We start from the raw sequence: 21,907 nt of genomic DNA, 5'->3' as shown, positions 1-21,907 counted from the left end.
ATCTTTAATTGGACCAACTTCTGTTGGTGAGAGAGACAAGTTCAGAGCTCTTCTTCAGGTCTGGGAAACATACTCAGAGTATCACAGCTAAATACATGGTGAAACAAATTGTTTAGCATAAGATTTTAGGGAACCATTCAAGGTGAAGTGGGGAAGGCAGCTGCAGAGGGAGGGAGTTGTTAGTGGGTTATAGATTGTTGTAATAAGTCATAAATCCATTTTCTTTATTCAGTCCGTGATTTGTGTCTAGCAAAGTTATGAATTTAAGCTTCCAACCTCATCTTTAGAAGGTGTTGTGCGGGTTTCCTTTGAGGAGGAGAACTGATAGGTCAGATATAAAGTGATCGCTTCACCCGCAGGTGAAGATGCTGTTTTTAATAAACTTGCATACTCTTCCTGTGGTAACAGTGTCACTTGCAAGGGGCTTACCTGCTTTGCTGCTGTCTGTCATGCCAGGTACTCCTTCCTCATTGTTGCCTGTTGTACCAGGTATGTCATGAGGTTGGTTCTATGGTGATTTTAGTAAAACATGAGCAAATCAAAGAAGCTCAGCTGAGCTGATGGAGTTAAGAACAGGGAGCCAAACAGTTAAAGTATTTGGAAGAGTCTCATGAGCATGTTAAATAATAAAGAAATAGATACTCACATGAGCACAATATGCTTCCCCTCCCCTCCCTCCCTCCCATTTAGTCTGCATGTTACTGGCTGGACACACTTGGCCTGGAGCCGTAGGTGTAATGATGCTGTCTGTGGCAAGCTTCTCTCAGAGCCCTACGCAGAGCAGAAATCTAAGGGGCTTTTTGAGCTGAAATCTGAGCAGGAGTTAATGATGCTAAAAACAACGGCTCCAGCAGAGGCCTGTCAATAGATTTTACTGCATAGCCACAACAAAGGGGAGTCAACAGCAGCACCACTCCTAAGAGAGTCCTGGTGGAGGAGAGGCTGGGAAGCTGTGCAGAGGAAATGCCAGAGGACTGAAGGGAGTCCTTTTCTGCAGATCTTTGAATCTACTCAGTTTACAGGCCTCCTCTGTGAATTGCCACAATCTCCTCCTCATTGAGAGAAGGATCAGAAATGCTAAAGCAGCTGAGCTTCCTAATCCAGTTTTACCCTTCTGTGGGACTGTCTAAGGGAGGATGGCATCTAGCACTAAACCAGTAGGTGCCCAAATCATGTCATCTGTTGGAAAAGCTTACTGCAACCGTGAGTGGAGCAGCGAGGAATTTCTGATTTATTTTGAGGATAATGTTTCTTGGATTTGAAGGAAACTACCTCCATGGAAGCAGGGCAGTTTCTGTGGGAGACGAATATGAGTGCTTCTATGTGGTGGTTGTGGCAGGGACACTCACTGAGGTTCTGGATGTGCTTAGGGAGCTTTAGGCTAGCGCTTTACGCCTTTTTACCTCTCGCCTAATAAAATCTAGTGGGAACAAAATACATTCTATATATTTTATTGGACCCAGTGCTCTTAAAACTGTAGTTTAAAAATCAGTTTAACAAATACTTAAAACTCAGTTTTGTATTAATACAGTGTTCTCTTTTAATGAAGAAAATGATTAGATGCACTAGGACTGAGTTTGATCCCTTCTCTGTAAGTGGACATGGCCCATTAAAGTTAACCGTGTTGTGTCCACTTACATCATATCTCAATTTGACCCAGTGAGTGGGAATATTGTAATTCCCACATCTCTGTGTTAAGTGTCTAAAGATATTTCGACACTTAACTCCCATTTAAATCAATGGGAATTAGGTGGCCAAATACCTTTTGAAGATCAGGGATTACATGCTTGTGTTTTTTCCCAAAACACATAAATAGAGGTGGACTCACACATATTGTCTTCCCATAAATCATTTCCCCGCCATTAATGTTATTCTCCGGATTAAAACAAAATAAACAAAGTACGCTGTAACTTTTTTAATGTTAAAATTTCTCCTATACATGGGGGCCAACTAATTGTTTTCTGCTCCCCCATCCTCTTCTTAATACAGGGGCAAAGGACAACCCAGATTGTATAAAGCAGAATGCCCATATGCATGTGCATGCTGACTGTTGGAGCTTTTGGTTGTTTTGAGCCTGATCCAGTAGTGTTACCATATGTCCGGATTTTCCTGGACATGTCCGGCTTTTTGGTCCTCAAATCCCCGTCCGGGAGGAATTTCCAAAAAGCCGAACGTGTCCGGGAAAATAGGGAGGCATGGTAAGGGGACCCCGAGTGCTAGTGGCGGAAGCAAAACTTATAACTCCCGCGATCTGCCGATCTGTCAGGGCACAGAGGCGGCGGGCGGCATCCGAGCACGCAGCCGCCTCCTCCCTGGGCTCCAACTTTCCCGGTTCCCGCCGCTCTCCACTGCGCACTGGGGCCAAACCAACTTCCCCAGCGCAGCAGCAGCCTGAGCCTGGGGAGGAGGCAGCTGCGCGCTCGGATGCCGCCCGCCGCCTCTGTGCCCTGGCTGATCGGGGGAGTTGAAAGTTTTGCTGCAGCCACTCACACTCGGGGTCCCCCGAGTGTCTTTTGCCTGAGCGCTGCCGGCTTCATGGTTTGAAGGAGGGGGCGGAGTTGGGGCGGGGACTTTGGGGAAGGGGTTGGAATGGGGGTGGGGAAGGGGCGGGGCAGGGAAGGGGCGGAGTTGGGGTAGGGGCGGGGCTGGGCCCCCCGTGGCGTGTCCTCTTTTTTCAGTGTTGAAATATGGTAACCCTATGATCCAGTGAGGTATTGCGTGCCTCTTGCAAAGTATGGAATGCATTCAGTTCGTATTATTTAGCACTTCACAGGATTTAGCTCTCTGACTAAGATCTTCAGAAGTGACTAAATATTTTGGGTGCCCAACTTTATAAAGGAGCCTGATTTTCAGAGGGTGCGTGCTCAGCACTTTCTGAAAATCAGGCCCCATTAAGTATTTCACATTGGGCACTTAAAATCACTAGCCACTTTTTACAGTTTTTTTTCCTAAGAGTGTAAACAGCATGACTATGAAAAAAATAATATTATATTAATCTCAGTATATACATGTCCTTGATTACAGTACGAATCAAGAGCAAAATTCATCCTGTGCAGAGTCCTAGCACAAAGCTTATGTAGTAGTTAAAACCACAAAATAATGCTTCAGTTAGACTTAATTAGTGTGTAGGTCTTGTGCTGGGTCTCAGTGCAAGGGTGAATTTCACCCCGAGTGCAGATTTTTTTGTCACTGTAAACAATGCAAGTGTTACATGCAGTCCAGGGTGATTTGAAACTACTGGAAGAAAGGCCACAGCAGTATGGAGAACATGCTGCCAAAGTACTGGTTGGAAGCATTTCCACACCCTGTCACCGGCCTTACTCTTTGCGAGTTCACATCTATTTCTTCTTATCTTTACAGAAAGTGCTGACAGGGGTAGATGATCTGCAGCAAGTGAAGGCCCTAGAGATGCATGTGGACACGAGAGAGAACAGCTTGGGAAACTTTGGTGAGAAAACACTTCATCCTGTACTTAATCTCTCACCATTTTATTTATTTTGGCGTGAAGAAGAAGCATGCTGAACATGAGGGGCTGATGGCTCAGAAAGCAGTGGAATGTATGAAATACAGTCTTGTTAGAGATTTTCTTAAAACGCAGGCATCAGTCAGCATCTTATCAGCTTTTTACTGTGAAGAGCTGAATAGAACCATAAATATTATATGTAAATGGGATGAACAATACCAGTTCAATTTCAGATCCATTCAGTTTGCACTGCTTGTTGCTGGGCGATAAGATTTAGCTGATTTTGTTTTTCTGGTGTCTCATGCCTGATTTTTATGCTGCTAGGATGAATAATGCTACATTCAAAGGAAAACAAATAGGAAAATTCCAGTCTAGTTTAATTACCACTATTCCTGGATGTGATTATTCAGAGACCTGTGAGCCAACTTCAAAATCACGAACTGCAGTAATCTTGAAGAGCTGCATTCAACACCCATAGTCTTTAAACTAGCATGTGCAAGGTTTTCTGGTCCATTAAGGCTGCTTTATGCTATTGCAGGTGCACAAAACAGCCTAAACTCATCTTAACTGCCCAGTAGAAGATTTTACTTGTAAATGGAAATCTTCTGGTGGCGATAGGTCCATCCTTTCTGGGAGAAAGGGGGTACAGATAGGGGCATCTATGTTCCCTGGCTGGTGGAACAGCCCCCTGGGGCCATATGAAATGGGGTGAAAGGTAGTGCAATCCTGAGGCTGCTGATCAGATCAGGAGCTGCACAGATCCAAGCTTTTTAGGCCACCTTTGCCTTCCCATTCATAGTCCTGCAAAATGCTCATCTTAGCCAGATCAGGTGGTCAGTCCCTTTCTTCTTCAATCAGTCTGTGGTAGCAGATGCAACAGAACTAATTTCCCCTTGTCCAGTTGTAATCATTGACAAGTCAAGTGACCAAGGTGTATCTATCTGCTATAGAGATTGGAAGATCCCAGCTCATGCTGGCCTGGTTTCTTTTGCATAGAGTCAGTCTGTATCTGCTGTGACAAAGTTCTCCCTCTATCTTGGTGGGTCCTGCGCTTATTGGCGGATTTTCTTGCCTCAGAGATTCACCATGTGGGTTGGGGAACAGCCCAGAGACCTTCCCCTCTGGGAGAACCCACAGTCCAGGTCAATTGGGAGGTTTGGGGGGGAACCCGGGCCCGCCCTCTACTCCAGGTTCCAGCCCAGGGTCCTGTTGACTGCAGCTGTCTATAGTGCCTCCTGTAACAGCTGCATGACAGCTACAACTCCCTGGGCTACTTCTCCATGGCCTCCTCCAAACACCTTCCTTATTCTCACCACAGGACCTTCCTCCTGGTGTCTGATAACGCTTGTGCTCCTCAGTCCTCCAGCAGCACACCCTCTCACTCTCAGCTCCTTGCGCCTCTTGCTCCCAGCTCCTCTCACTCACCCCACAAACTGAAGTGAGCTCCTTTTTAAAACCCAGGTGCCCTGATTAGCCTGCCTTAATTGATTCTAGCAGCTTCTTAATTGGCTCCAGGTGTCCTAATTAGCCTGCCTGCCTTAACTGGTTCTAGCAGGTTCCTGATTACTCTAGTGCAGCCCCTGCTCTGGTCACTCAGGGAACAGAAAACTACTCATCCAGTGACCAGTATATTTGCCCTCTACCAGACTCCTGTACCCCACTGGTCTGGGTCTGTCACATATCCCTCCCCCCTGCTCAACGCCAAGGGGTTGGGCAGCTTGGGACGCCAGACAGTGCACACGTGACAAGCCATCGGCGTTGCCATGACGGCTCCCTGCTCTGTGTTGCACACAGAACTGGAAAGGTTGGAGGGATAAGAACCATCTGGTCACCCTTGTGTTCTTCTCCTTGTTCCACTGCATCCATTGAAGAGGGGCATGGTCGGTCACGAGGACAAATCTGCGCCCGAGCAGGTAGTAGCGCAATGTTTCCATGGCCCATTTTACAGCGAGGCATTCTCTCTCCACCACTGCATATTTTTGTTCCCTTGGAAGGAGTTTCCGACTGAGGTATAGAATTGGGTGTTCCTTCTCCCCGACCATCTGTGATAGAACAGCCCCCAACCCTACTTCCGATGCATCCGTCTGCAGGATAAACTCCTTGGTGAAATCAGAGGCTATCAGTACGGGGTTATTGCAGAGGGCAGTCCATAGGTCTGTGAATGCTTCCTCTACTGCGTCAGACCATCACACCAGATCAGGTCCATGGGCTTTCACTAGGTCTGGCAGGGGGCTTGCCCTTGTGGCAAAGTGGGGGATAAATCGTCAGTAATACCCCACCACACCTAGGAACGCCCGGACTTGTTTCTTGCGACTTGGTCGGGGCCAATTTTGGATGGCCTCTAGCTTGTTCACTTGGGGTTTTACCAGACCTTTTCCCACAATATAGCCAAGATATTTGGCCTCTGTAAATCCTACAGCGCACTTGGCAGGGTTTGCTGTAAGGCCAGCTCGCCTGAAGGTATTGAGGACTGCCTCAACGTTCTCCAGGTGGGTTTCCCAGTCTGGGGTATGAATGACCACATCGTCCAAGTAGGCAGCAGCATAACTGTTATGCGGGTGTAATAGCTTGTCCATGAGGCGCTGGAAGGTAGCTGGGGCCCCATGTAGTCCAAAAGGGAGGACAGTATATTGAAAAAGACCCTCTGGTGTAGAGAACACAGTCTTTTCCTTTGCGTCTTCTGCAAGGGGAATCTGCCAGTACTCCTTTGTCAAGTCTAGGGTAGTCAAGTACTGGGCATTACCCAGATGGTCCACTAGCTCATCTATGCGAGGTATGGGGTACGCGTCTAACTGGGATACTTTGTTTAGTCGCCGGAAGTCATTGCAAAATCTTGTTGTGCCATCAGGTTTGGGTACCAGCACGATTGGGCTGAACCACTGACTGTGGGATTCTTCGATGATCCCCAACTCCAGCATTTTTTTTACTTCTGCTTTTATTTCCTCCCTTTTTGCCGCTGGCACCCGATAGGGCCTCATTGTTACTCTGGCCCCAGGGTTCGTGACGATGTGGTGATATGTCTCGGTTGTTCAACCCGGTTTTGTCGAGAACACATCTTGGTTCCGGAAGATCATCTCAGATATCTCATTCTTCTGGTCTGGTGTTAAATCGGGAGACACTCTCACCTGTTTGGAAGGCTTGTTTTCCTGGGTTAGGTCTTTTTGGACCGTTGTGCATGCCTCTTGTGCATGCCAGGGTTTCAGAAGGTTAACGTGATAAATCTGTTTTGTTTTCTGCGTCCTGGCTGCCGCACCTTGTAGGTTACTTCCCCCCCGGGTTCAACCACCTCATAGGGCCCCTGCCATTGGGCCAGAAGCTTGCTTTCTGCCGTGGGTACCAACACCATAACCTGATCCCCTGGTTGGAACTGTCGCACTTTTGCCTGGAGATTGTAATGGGTTCACTGGGCCTCCTGTGGCCTTCTCCAAATGTTCCCGTACAATAGGGGTAACCCGGGCTATCCGGTCTCGCATCTGCATTACATGCTCTATTATATTTCTCCCCTCATTGGGTTCCTCTTCTCAGATCTCTTTGGCGATATCTAGTATGCCACGGGGGTGACGCCCGTATAATAACTCGAAGGGGGAAAACCCAGTTCAGGCCTGTGGTACCTCCCGGATAGTGAACATAAGGTAGGGTAGTAGGGTGTCCCAATCCTTCCCATCCCGACTTACCACCTTTCTTATCATAGCCTTGAGGGTTCGGTTAAACCTTTCTACCAACCCATCAATCTGCGGATGGTAGACCGAAGTTCTCAGGGTATGTATATGGAGCAGCGTACAGAGGTCCTTCATTAGCTTCGACATAAATGGGGTTCCTTGGTCGGTTAATATCTCCTTTGGTAGCCCCATTCGGGCAAAGATCCCCACCAGCTCTTTGGCTATAGTTTTAGAGGCCGTGTTCTGCAGCGGGACGGCTTCTGGGTAGCGAGTAGCATAGTCCAAAACAACAAGTATATATTGGTGGCCCCGAGCCGTCTTCTCCAGGGGTCCCACTAGGTCCATGGCTATTCGCTCGAAGGGGACCTCTATGATGGGAAGGAGTACTAAAGATGCCCTCAAGTGGGGATGGGGACTGTGCAGCTGACACTCCGGGCAGGAAGCACAGTACCTCCGCACTTCTTCATGTACTCCGGGCCAGAAGAACCGTCGTAGGACTCGTGCCAGGGTCTTCTCTACCCCCAAATGCCCCCCCAAAAAATGACTATGAGCAAGACTTAATACAGCGTTCTGGTGTTTTTGAGGTACTAGGATCTGCTGTACCTTCTGCCCCTGTACTGGTGCAACCCGGTATAAGAGATCCTTCTTCATTATGAAGTAGGGTCCTGGTCCCTGGGTTTTTCCTTCCACAGGGACCCCATCTATTTCAGTCACCTCCTTCCTAGTGTTGTCATACCTTGGGTCTTCTGCCTGGTCCCGTCCAAAATTTCCTCTCCCGGGGCTAATCTGCCCAAGATCTAGGGGCCCAGTCTCTGTTGCCTGTACTGGTTCAGAAACATTAGGGTGGGGGTCAGACTCAGGTGCTTCTCCCTCCTGCGTGGCCTCCTTTTCAGTGCGCGGGTCCGCCTACCTACAAGAGCGACCCTCTGGCTTTGGGTCAGTATTCGGGTTCCCAAGGCCTTAGCTGCCCTTCTTTCCCTTTTTGTCTTTCTACCCTGTCTGGGAGTGGAGAACAAATCTTGGGATATTTCAGAGACGATTGGGGGTTGACAGTCTGCTCTGGATGCCTCATCAATTTTAGGGTCCCCATCTTTCTCCAATCCCCCTACTGGGAGTAAGTTTCCAAACCCTGGGAAGTCCCTCCCTATGAGCACCGGGTACGGGAGTTTAGGGACTACACCTGCTGCTACCTCAGTAGTGTTCCCTTGGATCTTGATTTTTACTGGGATGGTGGGGTAGTAACTAACTATCCCATGGACGCATGTTATCCCCATACGTTTAGCCTGCAGCAGCTGACTATGCTTCACGAGCTTCCCTGAGATAAGCTTGATAGCACTCCCCGAATCAACCAGTGCCATGGTCCCTACCCCATTAAGTTTCACTGGTCTGGTATACATATGTGGGGTTAGTGAGACCCCCACAAGGTGGATTAGGGAGCATGGATCTGCCCAGTTCCCCAGGTTACACTGCATTGGCTCCTCAGCATTGGGACACTGTGCAGCTATGTGTCCCCACTCCCCGCAGGCATAACATCTGTGTGGAGCCCTAGGCGTTCCCCAGTCTCTTGGTTTGGGCAGTCTAACATCACGATCCTCTTCTCCCTCAGTGCTCCGACTCTTTGTGGCCTCTAATGGGCGTTCAGCCTCTCTCTTTTTCCACCTGGGCCCTCCTGGTGGCCCAGTCACCCGAACTTTAGGGCTTGGTGCTGCTAGTTTAACCTGGGGTGCTTCTTCCTTAACTGGTCGGGTCAGCTCCCTCGCTGTCCTTCGCCTCTCTACCAGGGCGACAACCTCGTTGTAGGTGGAGGGTTCGTTCTGGCTTACCCAGGCACGAAGGTTTGGTGTAGTCCCCTCATGTATCGGTCGATGATCAGAACCACTAGTATCTCTTCCGGACTCCGGGACTCTGTTTGCAACCACTTTCGTGCGAGATGGATGAGGTCATACAATTGGGACTGTAGGGTTTTGTCTTCCTGGTACCTCCAACTGTGATACTGCTGGGCCCGCACTGCTGTCGTTACCCCAGATCTGGCCAGGATCTCTGCTTTCAGCTGGGGGTAGTCTGCCGCAGCCTCTTCAGGCAGATCATAGTAGGCCTTCTGGGCCTCCCCACACAGGAATGGGGCAAGGATGCCAGACCACTGATCTTGAGGCCAGGCCTCCGGTAGGGCTGTCCTCTCAAAGGCCAGAAGGTATGTCTCTACATCAGCCTCCCGTGTCATTTTCTGCAGCCAATGGCTGGCCTGTATGAGCCGCGTCCCATCATGGCCGCAATTCAGCTCTGTAAGGGACTTCACCTGGTTTACCAGTTCCCGCAACATAGCTCTGTCTTGAGCAGCCTGGTCCATCAGCAGGCGATTAGTCTCTTGCTGCAGCCACACTGCCTCCTGTTGGGCGGCTGCCTGGACATGGGTAGCCTCCTGCTGGGCCGCCATAGCTTGTATCAGTGCCTGCACTACGTCCTTCATTGTGGTGAAAAAAAATAAACCCTCTCCCTTTTATTTTGTTTTTTGTTTAAATCACCCTCCTTCTTCCGCTGCACTATGCACCCCAAGATCCCACTCCTGACACCAGTGTGACAAAGTTCCTCCTCTATCTTGGTGGGTCCTGCGCTTATTGGCAGATTTTCTTGCCTCAGAGATTCACCATGTGGGTTGGGGAACAGCCCAGAGACCTTTCCCTCTGGGAGAACCCACAGTCCAGGTCAATTGGGAGGTTTGGGGGGAACCCGGGCCCGCCCTCTACTCCGGGTTCCAGTCCAGAGCTCTGTGGACTGCAGCTGTCTATAGTGCCTCCTGTAACAGCTGCATGACAGCTACAACTCCCTGGGCTACTTCTCCATGGCCTCCTCCAAACACCTTCCTTATTCTCACCACAGGACCTTCCTCCTGGTGTGTGATAACGCTTGTGCTCCTCAGTCCTCCAGCAGCACACCCTCTCACTCTCAGCTCCTTGCGCCTCTTGCTCCCAGCTCCTCTCACTCACCCCACAAACTGAAGTGAGCTCCTTTTTAAAACCCAGGTGCCCTGATTAGCCTGCCTTAATTGATTCTAGCAGCTTCTTAATTGGCTCCAGGTGTCCTAATTAGCCTGCCTGCCTTAACTGGTTCTAGCAGGTTCCTGATTACTCTAGTGCAGCCCCTGCTCTGGTCACTCAGGGAACAGAAAACTACTCATCCAGTGACCAGTATATTTGCCCTCTACCAGACTCCTGTACCCCACTGGTCTGGGTCTGTCACACTACTTACAGTACTTAACTATCTCATCCAGTCCTGTTAAAAATGGAACATCTAACTATACTAGAGAATGGGCTTGAGAGAGATTCTATGTGCACCACAATTTTGATGAATGCTGTCAATACTTGTCACTTATCATTCTTCTCCTTGTAAATGTCAGTGGACTTGAGAAGCAGGAAGTAAAGTACTTTGAGAGAACTCCTTGTACAGGAAAGTTTGCATTGAGCTTGTCAGCGCCCACCCCCCAATTCTTGTTTAGCCCTTTCTTTCAGCAACATGCTGATTCTTATCATCTCCACCCTGTTCCAACACAGAAATTATGGTACGGTGGGATGGTCTCGCTCCCTGTACCCAGAGACCAATTCCAGGAAGTGGGTGGCAGGGTATTTTCACTTAAGGAACTCGTTCTCACTTGCAGTCCACCAAAGTCTGTGGATGGCCACCTTTAATATGCAAAGGCTGATCTTTTGAAGGAAGTCTTTTAATTTGGCAAAGATTTTAGATGGTGGGTTGAGAAGTAAGGTGGTACGAGAGTTGTGTTGATTTGTCCAGCCATTTTGCACCGTTTTCTTTGATAATTTTGATGCACAGATCTTTTTATGACATGCACATGATAATTTAGTGTATAATTAAATCCATCTCCTTTGCAGTTCATAATGCACTCAGATTTCCCTAACGGAGATGATGCATTGCGGGGACATGCAGGGTCATGTGCCCATCCAGATTTGCTGCTTGGCTTGTATTGAGCATGCTCACACAGAGTGAACATGCTGAGTAACCCTGCTGAAGCCAGCTGCCCTCACTCTGCCCCTCAACTATCGGCAGGCACTGGTCATCTCCCTAAGGAAATTTCCTTTTGCCATTTACATTCTTTTCTTCTCCAAAGCTGAGCTTCCATTCCTCCATATTTTTCCATTGTATATGACCAGCCAGTTACAAGACATACATCCTCCATGCCTTTTCTGGAGGGTGGTTGTTTTAAACCTGTAGCCCCTTCCATTGCCTGCTTCAGTCTTTATCTCTGCTGTCTGTTCTTCCTCATATGTTCATGCAAAAAATGGATCTGTTTATTAGATCTTCCCAATCATTCAGGCTAGAAAGAAAGAACAAAGAAAATTGTTTATTTACCATCTCACTGTTCTCTTTTCCTCTCTCATGTGTTCCCCTCAGGTCATAGTTCCCTTTCCCTCGTAATACTGGAATAAATCTGTCACTCTCCAGTCCCTTCTGATCGACTTTTGCTAACTTTTCTGGATACAGTGTACTATCTCTGGGTTGCATGCAGACACTGTTTAGTCCAAGTCTACACGGAGAGCTGGCCTTTGGATCCTACAAATCCCATAGTTGTACGTCCCCACTGACTTTGAGTACTGCAAAATATCAAGCCAATCTGAACTGTAATTTTTCATAAGTAACTTTTTAGCCCTTTTCCTTCTGAAAACACCCTGGAAAATGGCAATAGGTTGCTAGGTTGTAAAGTTTGCCACTTGGATTATTCTTAAATTTCACTGGTCATTCATTATCTCTCTCAACATGACAGCTATCCGAGGCTGAGGTTTTTTTTCAGTTCATTTGTTTTTTGGACCTTTGGAATGGGGCCTGGGTTTGTAGGGTTATCCCAGGACAATTTGTCTCTGTAGAAGGGGCAGTGGCACCTAGACTGCCACTGAAGGTGCCAGACTCACTATAAATACCTGCCTAGCCAACTGCACTTGAACCACTTCTCTGCTGAGCAGCTATTGTGGCCTCTAGTAGCTAATCTGAGAGACAGAATAGACTAAGTAAGTGAGTCCTGCATGCTAAACCTGACCATGACATTGATTTTCTCTGTGGCCTTAGTCAAGTCACTTAACCTCTGCTATATAAAGTCACCAGGCTGTACATGGAAACCCTCCAGTAGCTAGGACCCTGGCAGCCCCCAAATCCACAATTTATATGGAGAATTTCCTCTTGAAAATTTTTAAGAGTTGTTAGCTATGTACAGACTCCAGCAGGAGCATTCAAGATCTACATCTCCCAGAGCACAAGGTTAGGCTGACCTAAAGGTCTCCCCTGTTATATAAAATTGGTCAGTTCAGTTTTGGGGAATGGAGGGCTTTAACAAATAATCCAGATGACTTTTTCTCAAGTTGTCAGACCAGCCTTATGCACAGTGATATGATCTGGTGGAGAGGAGCTGGTTATATTTCTCAAAGAAAGGGTGTGTGGAAAAATGCAAAATGTTGTCAAATGGACTATTTTAAAGTAATTATGGGCTTTATGCCAGCAGTTGAAAATTAAGCTCCCTTATTGTTTCAGGTCATTGCTTGAAGTCTCCAGTGATTTGTTTTCTATGTGTCTTGTTGAGTGGCAGGCAAAAAATTGAACTCTCCTGGCAAGTCTCTTTTCAAGGTCCACAGCATTTGGATTTACTTGTGCACTCTTCTTTAGCTGCACATGGTGTTTAGTGTAGAGTAAAGAAGATAGACTATTTTTTTTCTATGTGTTTACCCCTTCAATTTTGATTGCTGACAGATCTGGAACTGTAAAAAGCAACAGAGGGTCCTGTGGCACCTTTAAGACTAACAGAAGTATTGGGAGCATAAGCTTTCGTGGGTAAGAACCTCACTTCTTCAGAAAGCTTATGCTCCCAATACTTCTGTTAGTCTTAAAGGTGCCACAGGACCCTCTGTTGCTTTTTACAGATTCAGACTAACACGGCTACCCCTCTGATATCTGGAACTGTATTCATGACCAAGTTGTAGAAATCCCTGTTTAAAGTAATGGTGGATACATTCATCTAAGACATTACATGGCTTCTCTTATGCCTAGGTGATTTTAATCAAGTTGCCCGCAATGCTGTGCATTCTGTTTCAATTGTTGCCTTCTGGCAGCCATTCTAAGTTGGATCCATTCTTGGATCTATGCATAAGGAGTCAGGATCATTGAAACAATTAGACAGACAATGAACTCTTAACATCAATGAAGAAATTGTATATGTAGTAGTAAAACTTAAAGGGAGAGCCTGTAGTATTGGAGAGTGATGTTGTAAAATCCTGGTAAATAAGAATCTTGTTGGCAGAATTTTGCCCTGATGCACATGGAATGCTTTCTCTGTTAGTTCACTAAAGAGCCCATTAGAGTTAAACAGTTTAGAAGTTACCACAGCTTGCATTACCATCAGATAACTTGCGCCGAAGAGCAATAGAATTTCTGAGATGGAGGACTGGGTTAGAGGAAAGAAGTAAATAATTATCTGCTCAAACAATCTTGGCTTGTGATTCTGACTGTCACCCTTTCTACCTTCTTGAATCCCTTTTCCACACTAACCCTATATGCATGGAATAGAATGCTCTTGCCAAGCTAGTCTGCAAGGCCACTCCCCTCCCCTCATTCACATCCCTACTTAATACCCATTTCTACTATGATGCCCATAAGAAATGAGTCAAACACATTTATTAATATACTCTCATTTTAATACATTTTTTGCTTAATCATCCTGTGAACTAGCCTTTGCTGAGTAACTGAGTATTAATTTTACTGGTGTAACCTAAGAAGAAGAATGGTCTTGTTAAGGCACTGGACTGGGATTGAAAAGATCTGTGTTGTGGTTTCTGCTCTGCCATTGACTTCCTTTGTGACCTTGAGCAAGTCATTTAATCTCTCTGAGCTTCAATTCCTCATCTGTCAATTGGGGCTACCAATACTTCCTCTTCCCCACTCTTTGTCTGTCTTGTTTATTTAAAATATAAATTCTCTATAGTAGGGACTATCCCATATGTGTCTGTTCAATGTCTAGCATAATTGGCCCTAATCTTGGCTCTTCCAAGCCCCTGAACTATTTTGTTACCTTCTTCTTTGCATCATGTCTGACATTAGACTGCTAGCTTTTCAGGGCAGGGATCATGTTTTATTTGTGCTGTGAGGGACATCTAACATGCTTTTGGTTGCTGTAAACTAAGAAGCAACAAGAGAATATAACTTAGTTTCACTCAGTGCTTTACATATTTAAAGTGCTCCAAAGACCTTTGCAAAATAATCAGATAAATATTTTCAGTGTGGTCTGCAGTGCCTGTATAGAAAAACACAGATGCCAATATGTGGATGATAATAGCTCTCAAACAGCATTGGACATATCACATAAGTAGCTCATTTATTGAGAGATGATTCATGGATGTGCTGGGGATGGGAGTATCCCAGGAGGCCCTGGTCAAAATTCTTCCATCAAATAGAAGGGAAAGTTGGAATGATTTCCTTTTTCTGGACTATTATCATTATGTATTATTTGTATTATCTTAATGCCTTGCCAGAGGTGGCTTATCCCTAGGGCTCACAAATATACTTTTCAAGAACATAACTGTTTAGCTTTACAATGGCCCATATAGCATCAAACTGATGATGCTTTTCTTATGGTTTGGAGAAAGGGTTCAGGCTGCAAAGTGACTGGAGGTTTGTACTGGGGAATTCCCCCTGTCTAGGGAAATTTCCCCTGGTAGAAAACTGGTGGAGGTCGAACCATACCAGGTCTGTTTCTCAACTCTACCAGCTTCTGTGTCTGTCACTTAAATAGAACATTTGTTTCTGACAATTAAAAGGGATTTTAGTGTACTGTTATATAAAAAATGTCATACAACTATACCATATAGTGAAACCAGGATGCCCACAGACACCATTTTAAAGTCGTTCCTTCATCTGCGATAACTAAAACAAGATACATTGGACTGAATTATAAGATCTAGAATTAGTCAGAGATTAATAGAGATGGTGGCTGAGATACAGAATTTGTACCTGTATCCCAATTGCTCCAAGGTTTAGGGGAGTTGGGTTTTGTGGTTTTGATTCAGAACTGCCTCTAGAAATAAGTGAAAAGGAAAATGTTCCATGGGATCAGAGTGAAGAATTTCAAATAATTAAATCAAGGTTACTCATGATTATGAAACTTACAAAACCAAGCAGCAAACAATAGATTATATGCAGAAAATACATGAAATTAGATAATAACAAAACAAAGGTAGGACTTTTGGGATCTTGGTCAATGCAATTATAGCTAAGGCTATGTTTTAGTTATGGGTATTTTTAGTAAAAGTCATGGACAAATCACGGGCAGAAAATAAAAATTCACGGCCCGTGACCTGTCCATGACTTGTACTATATACCCCTGACTAAATCTTGCAGGGGGGGGAGGGAGTGCTGCGGGTGCTTGGGGGGGCTGCCCGTGGGCACCATGGGTGCTCGGGGGTAGGGTGACCAGGTGTCCTGATTTTATAGGGACAGTCCCGATATTTGGGGCTGTCATAAATATAAATGGAAGGGTAACGACCTTTATGTATGCAGTAGCATAAAATCCCTCCTGGCCAGATGTACTGAGGGGGTTAAGAAGCTCAAATAACCTGATTGGCACCTGACCAAAAGTACCAATAAGGAAAGAAGATACTTTCAAATCTGGGGAGGGGAGGTTTTGTTTGTGCTCTCTTTATTTGTTCCCTCTCTGGACTGAGAAAGAGACCAGGCAGGTAAAACAGATCCCGAAAACATACCTGAAATGATACATCTAAAATTACAGAAATTGTAAGTAAGGGCAAGGAAATGCATCAGATTATCTTTTGTTTTAGCTTGTGAATTTTCCCTATGCTAAGAGGGAGTTTTATTCCTATTTTTTGTAACTTTGAAGCTGAGCCTAGAGGAGAATCCTGTGTTTAAATCTTTTTATTACCCTGTAAAGTTACCTTCCAGCCTGATTTTGCAGGTGTGATTCTTTTACTTTTTCTTTAAAGTTCTTCCTTTAAGAACCTGTTTGATTTTCAGTGTCCTGAAGACAAAGGGTCTGGTTGGTACTCACATTATTCTCAAGCCTCCCCAGGAAAGGGGGTTGGGGGGATATTTTTGGGGAACAGGGACTCCAAGTGACCCTTTTCCTGAATTTTTGTGTAAATTACTTGGTGGAGGCAGCAATACCATCCAAGGACAAGAAAAGGAATTGTATCTTGGGGAAGTTTTAACCTAAGCTGGTAGAATACAAGCTTAGGGAGTCTTTCATGGGGGTCCCCACATCTGTACCCCAGAGTTCAGAGTGGGGATGGAACCCTGTTAGGGGCTTTGTCTTATATAGCTCCTATTACTCCCCATCCCCATCCCGATTTTTCACACTTGCTGTCATAGAATCATAGAATATCAGGGTTGGAAGGGATCTCAGGAGGTGATCTAGTCCAACCCCCTGCTCAAAGCAGGACCAATTCCCAACTAAATCATCCCAGCCAGGGCTTTGTCAAACCTGACCTTAAAAACCTTCTGCAGTGGCCAGTGCGGCTGGCCCGGGGACTGCCTGAGGAGCTCAGGCAGTTGTCTGGTCACCCTATCGGGGGTGGGGGGAGCAGCCCAGGATCCCTGTTGGTGCTAGGGGTGTTGGTGGGACTGCAGGCTCCTTACCTGGCTCCTCGTGGCTCCCCAGAAGTGGCGACATGTCCCTCCCTCAGCTCCTAGCTCCGTGCACTGCCTCCACCGCATGTGCCGACTCCGCAGCTCCCACTGGCCAAGAACTGTGGCCAGTGGAAGTTGCGGGGGCAGTAACGGTGGGCGGAGGCAGTGCACAGATCTAGGAGCTGAGAGGTAGGGACATGTTGCTGCTTCCAGGGAGCCCCCCAAGATAAGCATCGCCCTGAGCCCCTTTCCACATTCACCCAAATTCCTGCTGCTGTGGGGAGGAGGGGGGCAGTGGCCTGAGACTGACCCAGCAGCGGCCAGTGTGGCTGACCCCGGGGCTGCCCGAGCTCCTCAGGCAGTCCCCGGGCCAGCCGCACTGGCCGCTGCAGAAGTCCCGGAGGTCCTGGAAAGTCATGGAATCCATGACTTCCATGACCTTCATGACAAACTCGCAGCCTTAATTATAACATGATGGGCTTGTGACAAATAAGATGGCACCTTTTGCTGCTTGGTTCAAGAATCACATTTAGAAAAATATACAGTAAGAGGATTTCAGTTTCTCAAATAAAGTATGACTTGGCTGTAAGAAGCATATGCTGCAATTCCATCACCAGTTATTATGCGGTAGGCAACAGCGTAAAGAGAGAGATGTAGAAGAGAGAATCAAGAGCGAACTATAAAAAATATGGGGATATGTTGCACAGAGGGAGATAATGTAAATCTTCCTTAACTCTTCAGAATAAGTCATTATTAGTCAATAAGGATATAGAATCAGACTGAGCAACACATGATCACCTCCAAGCAAACACTTCTGTTAATGTTTGTTCTTGTTGGGAATGATGCCACGTGGTGCTTTTCAGAGGGGAGTTTCAAAGGTTATAACTCTGAAACCACTGCAGCTAACATGCAAGCTTATAATGAAAGAATGCAGGGGCTGGAATGTTGCACAACTGAAATCGTGTCATTAACTTTTCAAACATAGTCTAGAGTGTTAGAAGTGGTCAAGAGGGGTAAGAAGTGCATCTGAAAAATCTGTGGGCTGCTTGAGCTTGTGAGGTCGGGCATATGTTTCCTATGTTCTGCAACCAGTTCTACAAAACTATTCTTTATTCTGATCCTGCAGGTGCTTATCTCCCTAATCTAAGACAACTGAAATTGAACAACAGTTTACTTGTATCTGTGAGGTAAGAAAGAAACCATAATTGGAATAAACATGAGGAATATGACACCTTTCCTTTCCCTGTTTGGGTGGTAAAATGTTCATTTCTGCTGCCTTTATTCCCTCCCAGTGTAGGAAAATTCTATGTATGTCCAATAACCTACAGATTTAGGGCCAGGACCTCAGCTGGTATAAATCAGCATAGCTCCAGTGATATCAATGGTGTTACACTGGTATATCCTAACTGAGGAGCTGGGGTGAAATCCTGGCTTCATTGATGTCAAAGGGAATTCTGTCATTGACTTCACTGGGGACAGGATTTCACCCCAGTCTGTAGTCAGATGGGTTATTTTGGTGGGGTATATAAGCCCCACACTGGGACTGAAGGAGTTAAGTAGCAAATCTGGCCCAAGGCAACGCCGCCCATCCCACTGCAGAGCATGCTACAGCTGGAGGTGGGGCTTAAAAGGGAGCCAGACAGCTCAGCAAATGCCTGGCAGGGCAGGGAGAGAGACCTAACCTGAATGCTCCTAAAGAAGGATGCTCCAGAAGCCTTTCCCTGGGAAAAAGAGCCTGCCTTCTGAGCCCAGAAGGGTGGAAGGTTCCGTTACTCTTTCTTCACTACCTTGTGTCAAACTATAAGACTTTGTTGGGAGAGTGGGCGGTAGGAAGTGGCCCACGGAGGCAGCCTTAAGGCATTCCTGGGTGCTGGCCTCTTACAAGGTCCTGAGCTGGGGTCCAGTGGAGTGACAGGGCCAGGGCTGCCCTACCAACCACCCTTGTTATGAAGAGCATGAAAACCCTCACTTCCAGACTCGCCCTTGGGGAAGCAAGGGGAGGGTAGAGACTTTGAAAACACTGCAGCTGGGGCTGGATGCCCGTAGAGGGTCAACAGATAGACTGATGTTCCCCCCAGTTGTGAGGATGTGGGACCCAATATCTTCCTTGGAGTCTAATTAGTGACCTGACCAGAGTGTCAAGTCAACACCCACCAAAAGGCAGACCCCCAAGGGGCATGAGAATGGCCAGTGAGAGACACTGGAGGCAGGGTGAGTAGAGACCTAATATCCTAAACATTAGGCAACACCAGCAGTGAGCACTGCCCATCACAACTTGAAGGAGAATGTGGTCTCTCATCCCAGGTCTTCTGTAAGGCCTTGCGGGTGGGGGAAGTATGGGTATAGACAAATTGATGAAGTGGTGGATGGACAGCCAACAACTACAGGCTTCCCAACAACAGCAGGAACAGAACCAGCTGTTTCAACAAATGGTCGCCCAACAGTAAGCAGCACACATCAACAGCAACAACAACAGCTCATCTGGGAGCTTGAGGCGAAACAGCAAGAGCAGCAATAATGCCTGGTCCAGCAGGTGGCAACCCTTTTACAACCACGAGGGGCTAGCAGTTGGGATGCCGAACCACACCCTGCCCCAAGGCGTCTCATAAAACACACAAAGATAGGACTTCGGGACAACCTGGGTGCTTTCCTCTTCAGTTTTGAAAGGGTCACCACAGCAGCTTGATGGCCATCTGTACACTGGACTATTTTGCTGACACCTTATCTTACTGGGCCAGCTCAAGCTGTGAATTGGAGCCTCAACTCTGTGGACACGCGAGACTATGCACAGGTCAAGGCGGCTATTTTAGACATCTTTGATATCAATGCCGAGACCCACTGATACTTTCACCTGGAAAAATTTCCACTGGGGGCCTGACCTTGTGCAGCAGCCCAGAGCTTTAAAGAACATTGTTAGTGTTGGCTCCAGCCCAAAAAGCAGACCAGGGAGTTGGTGGCCGAGCACGTCATGCTGGAGCAATTTTCGGAAATTCTCCTGGCTGGAAGATGGGAGCAAGTGTTGCGGCACAGACCTGAGACATTGGCCCTCACAATATGGCTGTCAGAAAACTATATGGCAGCTGCACACCCAGCCAGTGGAACACCTAGGCCTGAAGATGCTCATTAAGATCTACAGACTGTGTAGACTACGGATCTCTCGGCCTGGCAATGGGAGCAAGCTCCAAGGAACCAAATACCAAACCTAGTCCGCCAGGTGATCCACAGCTATGGCAAGACCCCAGAAGCCTGGTCTCACTTAGAACAAAGTGCTGGGGAAAAACTCAATCCTGAGGGAAGGCCCACCTCGGACACTCAGCTTCCCCTAGGGCAGTCAAGGGATAGGGCAAATCCCTCGATCAGAAGTTGTTTTTCACATGGACAGTGAGGACATTTCTTCTGTGACTGCCTCTTAATGGTTAGCAACTCTGAATAGCCATGGGCAGTTGATACCATGGCTAGGAAAAGAGGCCTGATCAGGATATTAGTTCCTGTGTGGACTACAGGGGTAGAAGTATACTTGGGGTGCACCCCAACATTGATTAGAGAACAGCTAACAGTGTCCCCAAGGTTGCCTCCAGATCCTATCTACTTCCAGTGTGTTCATGTGGATATGTGCCCATATCCCACAAAGGAGGTACAGTCAATTGTGGGAAGCCTTATAGGAAAAGTATGAGCAGGTGTAGCCCATCCACTAGATTACCTGGTGATTTTTGGGCTGGGATTGGGAGTTCTTCAGGGAGGTCATAAAGTCATGGGGTAACGACTCCCTGGAAGGGGCAGACTCTCATGTAGAGGCCCCTGAGTCACAGAAACCCAAAAAGTTATCAGGAGTCAGAGAGACAGAAGATCTGAGCAAAGGGAGCTCCCGCAGAAGCAGTACCCTCCTTGTATTCAGGGGAAACAGAGGATCTTACACCCCCTAGACTTAAACTTGCTGGCGGCAGATGTAGATTTTGTAACAAACAGAAGGACGACCCAACCCTGAGCAAGGCGTATGACCAACTTGCCAGTATAAATTGATGAGATGATAAATACATGACTGATGAAGCAGTGGCTTTTATTTGAACTCAGAGACAAGAGACTGTATCAGCTGGCTAAGGACCCCCAAACTAGAGAAGTAAGGAGTACAACTTCTTGTCCTGAAGAAATTCTGCTGCAAAGTACTGCACCGGCACATGCAATACCCTGAGAGGGTCAAATGGGGCAAGAGAAGACCTTTAAAAGGGTGGCCCTCAAATTTTATTGGCAGGGGATCAAAAAGAGATTAGGGACTACTGCGCATTGTACCTGGAGTGTTGATGGACAAGGCCCCAAAAGTTCCACCATGGGCGGCGCATGAACCGCCAGCTGGGGGAGGCTAGCTCCCAGACTTGCCCCTTCCACCTGCAGCCCTGGAGCCAGGCCGCAGAGCGGAAGCAGGGACCTGGGGGCGGAGCGTGGGCGGGGCCATGCTTGGCTGTTTGGGGGGCTGAGCCTCCCCCAGCTTATGATACCCACCACACATGAGCTCCACTACTCCCTCTCCCAGTGGTTGGAGTACCATTTGAAAGGATCAGTATGGACCTGATGGGACCATGAATAGTGTGCGGCCAGGTACCAGTGCATTCTGGTGATAATGAATTACGTCACATGGTGCCCAGAGGCCATCTCCCTTTGCTCAACCACTGCGGCTACTATCACCACCGAATCGATGAAGATTTTTGCACAGGTGGATACTGAAGGAGATATTCATTGACCAGGGGATCAATGTTACTTCAAAGCTAACGGGGGAATTGTGTGACCTCTTGAAAATCAAGGCCTTAAAGACATCGGTCTATCACCCTCAGACATATAAGCTGGTGGAGTGCTTCAGTAAGATGCTGAAAGAGATGCTTAAGAAATTTATGACCTTGGATCCTTGTCATTGGTAGTGATTGCTCCCACCTTGCCTTTTCACCATCAGCGAAGTACCACAAGCATCTATGGGGTTCTTCCCATTAAAGAAAATAAATCTTTCTAATAAGTTTAGCAGATTTGATCAGACAGTTATTAAGAGAATGGATGGCATGGAGCCCCATGATGTCATTTGTTTGGAGTCAATTTCAGGCACAAAATGCTCAGTCACAAACATCCTGATAAATAGGGGCTCTGAGTGAATGGGAAAACAATTAAACAA

At 47.0% G+C, this 21,907-nt stretch overlaps 1 protein-coding gene across 5 annotated transcripts in view; it reads left to right on the top strand.

Annotated features, from left to right (window-relative positions):
• LRRC56 (leucine rich repeat containing 56) overlaps positions 1–21,907 on the top strand; it is a 114,907-nt gene that overhangs the window by 43,913 nt on the left and 49,087 nt on the right. For 4 of the 5 annotated variants that reach the window (XM_054025707.1, XM_054025705.1, XM_054025706.1 and 1 more), the window contains 2 exons: positions 3,361–3,448; positions 17,879–17,939. In XM_054025707.1, coding sequence (XP_053881682.1) covers positions 3,361–3,448; positions 17,879–17,939 — 149 coding nt within the window. The remainder of the gene's footprint in view (positions 1–3,360; positions 3,449–17,878; positions 17,940–21,907) is intronic. The other variant, XM_054025709.1, reaches the window with a different exon arrangement.

The sequence above is a fragment of the Malaclemys terrapin genome, chromosome 4 (assembly GCF_027887155.1).
Source record: "Malaclemys terrapin pileata isolate rMalTer1 chromosome 4, rMalTer1.hap1, whole genome shotgun sequence".
Lineage (NCBI taxonomy): Eukaryota > Metazoa > Chordata > Testudines > Emydidae > Malaclemys > Malaclemys terrapin.
This window is presented reverse-complemented; position numbering and strand designations above follow the sequence as displayed.